The following is a 5,783-nucleotide window of genomic DNA, read 5'->3' as shown; positions in this document are numbered from 1 at the left end:
TGCATGGCGCCTGCAGTAATACACATAGCTCCGCCAGTGAACGACCCACTCATGGAATGATTATACCATATGGTAGGTTAAATGTAACTTAGCTTTATGTTGGACCATTCAGTTACAGTAACATTGGACCATCTTCTGCTCTTTGTAGAATTGTGTTTATGCTCTCCTTGCTACTACTCAGCTGTGATCTGCTTCTCAGTTTGTCGCAAAGGAACTAGCCATTAGCTGTTAAATCAGTTGATCAGCTCTGAGCTGTACTTACGTTGACTCCCGTCTTAACGAAAAGATACGCAAACACTTGTTTGCATGCTCACTAAAACAAATCAGGTTGACAGCCCTTTAAGGCTTTAATTGCTCTGGCACATGTTTTTTTCTCATTGAAAATGCAGAACTTCCTAATTTGATCTGTAAGATGCTGCTTTCAGCGCTTTGTGTGCCTGTTACAGTTCCGCAAGAAGTATTTATTCACAAGATACTTTCTTAACACACTATATGACACTTTCTCTAAAACAGCTCATGGACTCCCACCACAAGGCAGCAATCAAGCACAAACATCAGTAATTCCCTTGATGTCTCAGCAACAGGCCCGGCAGCCAAATAGCTCTACATCTGTACAAGCTTCTTCCCTCGCTAATATCGGACAGAACTTGCCAGGTGTCAACCAAACATCAACGATGCAGAATGCGTCTGTCATGCCACAGAACACAATGAATAATGGCTTGGCGCAAGGCACTTCACAAGATATTTATGCTGCACAAAGGCAAATGGCAGGAAGGCAGCAACAGCAACAATCACAGCAATTAATTTATCATCAGCAGCAAATGCTTATGAAACAGAAATTGCAGCAGAATGCACTTATGCAACCGCATATTCAGCAGCAGCAATCTTTGTTGCAGCCAACACAGATGCAATCTTCACAGCAATCCATGATGCAAATGTCATCTGGCCTTCACCCTGGGCAGTCTACCGTTCCACAGACGCAGCCAATGGCCATGCAGTCAGCTACTCAGAGTGGTATTCAACAGAATCAATTGAATTCCGTACAACAATCTGTGCAATCATTGCTCCAGCAACCTCAGCAATCTGTTGGGAGGCAGCAGCAACAAGCACAGCCCTCCATGCATCAACAGCCTTCTCTGCAGAGTCTGCAGCCCAATATTCCTTTACAACAGCAGCATCAACAGTTGATGGGACAGCAACCAAATGTACAACAAAATCAGCTAATTGGTCAACAGAATGGTGCTATGGAGATGCAGCAGCAACAGAGGCTACCAGTTCAGTCAAATAATCTCTTGAGTGTGCAGCAAACACAGCAGATGTTGAACCAGACGTCTACGCCTTTGCATCAGCCGCAACAATTGGGCTCTCAGTCAAACATGTCGAGTCTACAGCAGCAGCAACAAAATCAACAGCCGCAGCAGCTTCTTGGGACTGTACCTAATGTTTCAAACATGCAGCGGATGCATATGCTCCAAACAAAAGTTCAGCAACCACAGCAACAACAGCATGCTCAGCAGCCACCAATGGGTTTGATGCAACCTCAGTCTCAACACAACCTACCTCAACAATCGCAACAGCATCTTATGTCGCAGTTCCAGTCTCAGCCTAACCAACTACAACAGCAATTAGGGATGCAGCAATCCTCCATGCAGCAAAGACTTCAAACTTCAGGAGGCATGCTCTTGCAACAAAATAACATGGATCAGCAAAAACAATTTATTCAGGCACATAGGGGCCTTCCAGAAGTTTCCTCTAGTAGTAAGTTTTCACATGCACTTTGTTTGTAGATCCATTGTATGCTCTTACTGTTCTCCCTTTTTTTCCCCTCCTTGTTCTTGTGTATATCTTCCTGTTGTGTTACTTTCTTGTACAGTTCAAACTAACTTATTGATCTGGCCTCTCATTATTTTCGTCTTACATAGTACTCCCTCCGTTCCTTTATGTAAGGTGTATTTGCTGTTGTAGTTGGTTAGGCTGATTATCCCTAATCCTCCATGCAGCAATCCTCTTGCAACAAACAGATTATGAAATTAGTGTTTATGGTACATGAACTAGCTTGAAATTAATGAAACTTTTTTGGAGATGACAACCAGATTCATATTTCAGATGTATTTATATGTTTTTGACGAGTAAAATGCACCACAGGTCCTAGAACTATCAAGGGGGTGTCAAGTTATCTCTAAAAGCTTCAAAACTGCATTTTACTCTTTTTTTACCTGCAGTAAGGTGGATAGAATGACAGCTCGAAGATGGAATTATGTACTATGATATTTAGTGATCAAGTACTCTGTAATCATCATGTTGACTAAACTGACCTTATTGATCTTCTGTTACTCTCGTTCACTACATTGTTTCTTCTTGTTTGTTGGATTTGTTTCTGAAAATGATACTGTATTGTGCAATGATCATGATGACAAAGCTGACCATATTGATCTTCTGTGATTCTTCATTTTGGTTCACAAGTCTTCCAATTGCCCCTGCATTCCATCCTACAATGTTCTTCTAGCTTGTTATTTGTTGGCTTGTTCATTGTATCCTGGTACTCTTTGACAACCTTGCTTGTTATGCAGCATCTGCGGACTCTACTGCTCAAACAGGCCATGCAGGTGCAGGTGATTGGCAAGAGGAGATATATCAAATGGTGAGACATCATACTTAATTACCGATATCATCATTTTTGGTACTCCCTTTCATGTAACTTCCTAAAATTCGTAGACAGTGGCCCCTAGAACAAAGAGGTTAGAAGATGAAACAACCTGCCAATTCCTCTTCTGGAATTGGAACCGGAATTTCATACAACGCAATAGTCTAGTCTAGTGTGTAGATGCACTACATTCTGGCAATCTTATAAGATCCCGGCTCATCTGTCTGTACATTCTGGCAGTCTTCTTATAAGATCCCGGCTCATCTGTCTGTACGCCTGGCTACTATCAAGACTGCACCGCTCGACGGGGGAGGTCGTGGTAGCATATATATGAACAAAGCATACTGATGGCTTTGAATTGCGTCATCGGACGAGACCCTTGACGCTCGCTAGGCCCTTAGGCACGCGTCCTTAAGTGCTCGCCGACGAGCCGAAACCGGCATGCATTACTACGGCAGTTGGTGAGACTCTGTCTATGCATTGAAAGAGAGACTGCCCTGCCCTCATGAATCTGACGCTACTGCATGACACCCATGAGACTATATCACACGAGCCGTACACGGACAGACAAATGCGGTTCACAGACACGTGACTGACGTGCTACGTATCACAAGGATATGCGCGATATACAGAAGGATACGTATACAATGCATAGGTTCCTCCCAGGCATACACATGGATCCGTCACGGCTAGCGGACCAAAGCTGTGTCCGTCTCGCCGACGTGCGTCACTTGTGAAAACGGGATGTAACGGCCTGCCCGTACATATCAAAACCTACACAACATGCTGGTCGACCGGTGGAACCTGTGACGTACAGATTCTTGTGACGGCGAATCCTTCGTCAGCACACACTGGGCAGGCTTTTTGTCAGACCATTATGCATAAAGTGGCCAGAACCGGCCTGCCACCAGAGCTCAGTTAGCCCATCACATGGGTTTCAGACGGTACCACACCAGGCAGCTAGTGCGAATCACGAAGCGAGACCACTGTACCGATAGCTCTTTCTAGGGTAAGCTATGATAGAAAATCCTCCTCGAAAAGATAAATCCCGAATGTTCGGATTTTGTCCATGGCAAATCAAACGGTTTTTATGGCAACTTTAGTTAACGCGAGGATGACAAGTTTAGTTCACACGCATGGCAATTTCCTGGCAAAAAAACCAAAAAAAACTGCGGGTGGAATTGCCATGCTTAGCAACTAAACTTGCCATCCAACTAAAGTTGCCATGAAAAACTTTCGATTTGCCATGGGCAAAATCCGAACGTTCGGGACTTAGCGCGGTCCGATATATATGTATATATATATTATATGTACACGGAATTCTGTATGAATGTGGGGTATGGAGCATACATCCATAGAGTATGTAGATGTAGTAAATCCTCAAGGCAGTTAGCAATCTTTTTTAAAGCGATTTTATTTATGGGCATCATAGTTTCTTATGTTATTTTAGATCTGTATGCTTCTAAAAGTACTTGAAGTACCTTGCCAGAGCCATATTTGCTGACTTAGACAAACCATGATCTATTAGCTGTTCTGTTTTCATCTCTATATAGCTTCTGCGCCAAACTTATGTATATGTGGTCTTTGTCAACAGATTAAGAGCTTGAAGGACCAATACTTTGCAGAACTCAGTGAATTGTTCAATAAGATATCTGTGAAGCTACAGCATGTTGACAGCATTATACCACCTCAAAAGCCATCTGAGCAGTATGATAGAATGAAGAGCTTTAAAATAATGTTGGAACGTATATTACAAATGCTGCAAATTAGCAAGAGTACTATCCAACCTGCTATGAGGGACAAAGTTCCTCAATACGAGAAACAGATTATCAGTATCTTGAATTCACAAAGAAGGAAGCCAGTACAGCCACAAATACAGCAACACTTCCAGCCACCTGCAGGACAAGCTCCTAATTCTAGCATTTCACAGCAGCAACAGCCTTCCCAAACTTTGCAGCAGCATGATAGTCATACTAATCCTCAAGCAAGTTTGTCAAGCATGAGCACCGGGTTACAGTCCTCTAGTGCAGCTGGTATCCAGCATGTACCTGCGCCTCCAACAAAGAACTTCAGTGCCCCCACACAGCAAAATGGTGCAAACATACAGCATCAGGCTGACTCTAATTTGGAGACTGCTCAAGGAGGCAATTTCAATTCTTTGCAGCATGGTTCAGTGAGTAGCGCATTACAACAGGGAAGCACTGTGCCGATGCAGGGAGCAATGAATACACAACTGCAGACAAGTAGTAGCATGTTATCTCACAACTCAGTGAGTACGATGCAACCTAACGGTAACTCCATGCAAGCAAATGCAAGTTCATTTCAGCAGCTGAAGCAGCAACAGCAGGATCATCAAATGATGCAGAGTCAGCAAATGAAGCGTCAGATGTTTCAACAGTACCAGCAAAAGCAACAAATGCTTCAACAGCAGCTCCCAGTACAGCAACACTTGCAGAAACAGCAGCCAGTACAGATGCAGATTCCACAGCTTCATGCTGGAAATGACGTTAACGAGTTAAAGGTTAGACAAGGAACTGCAATGAAACCTGGTATGTATCAACAGCACTTGGGCCAACGCAGTAACTATTATCATCAGCAGTTGAAACAGAGTGGTGCTTTCCCAATTTCGTCCCCACAAAACAACCTTCAAGCATCATCCCCACAAATTTCTCACCATTCTCCTCAGGTTGATCAGCACAATCCATTGCCATCTCAAGTCAAGACTGGGACACCCTTGCATTCAGCTAACTCACCATTTGTTCCATCACCATCCCCGTCTATCGCCCCTTCTCCTATACCAGTGGATTCAGACAAACCACACTCCAATATATCATCACTTACTAATACTGGGCAGGCTGGACATCAGCAAACATCCCTAGTGCCACAAACACAATCGATTGCTGTGAACACACCAGGGATATCAGCATCGCCCTTGCTAGCAGAATTTACAAGCGTGGATGGAAGTCAGGCTAACATGCCAACTCAAGCTCCAACCAAATCAAGTGCAGTAGAAAGGCCTCTGGATCGCTTACTTAAAGCAGTAAGTATCCTGTGAACTTATATTTACTTTCTGTGTAATTTTTTGTGCTTTAATCGGTGTTGTTCTGAATGTACCCCCCCCCCCTCCCCGACTCCAGAA

At 43.7% G+C, this 5,783-nt stretch overlaps 1 protein-coding gene across 1 annotated transcript in view; it reads left to right on the top strand.

The window, feature by feature from the left end:
* LOC119336236 (mediator of RNA polymerase II transcription subunit 15a-like) overlaps nucleotides 1-5,783 on the top strand; it is a 16,129-nt gene that overhangs the window by 7,728 nt on the left and 2,618 nt on the right. Inside the window, exons 4-6 of the mRNA XM_037608239.1 lie at nucleotides 514-1,758; nucleotides 2,571-2,641; nucleotides 4,239-5,684. Of these exons, the coding sequence (XP_037464136.1) occupies nucleotides 514-1,758; nucleotides 2,571-2,641; nucleotides 4,239-5,684 (2,762 nt within the window). The remainder of the gene's footprint in view (nucleotides 1-513; nucleotides 1,759-2,570; nucleotides 2,642-4,238; nucleotides 5,685-5,783) is intronic.

The sequence above is a fragment of the Triticum dicoccoides genome, chromosome 7B (genome assembly GCF_002162155.2).
Source record: "Triticum dicoccoides isolate Atlit2015 ecotype Zavitan chromosome 7B, WEW_v2.0, whole genome shotgun sequence".
Taxonomy (NCBI): domain Eukaryota; kingdom Viridiplantae; phylum Streptophyta; class Magnoliopsida; order Poales; family Poaceae; genus Triticum; species Triticum dicoccoides.
The sequence above is the reverse complement of the archived record's forward strand: the minus strand, read 5'-3'. Positions and strand labels throughout refer to the sequence as shown.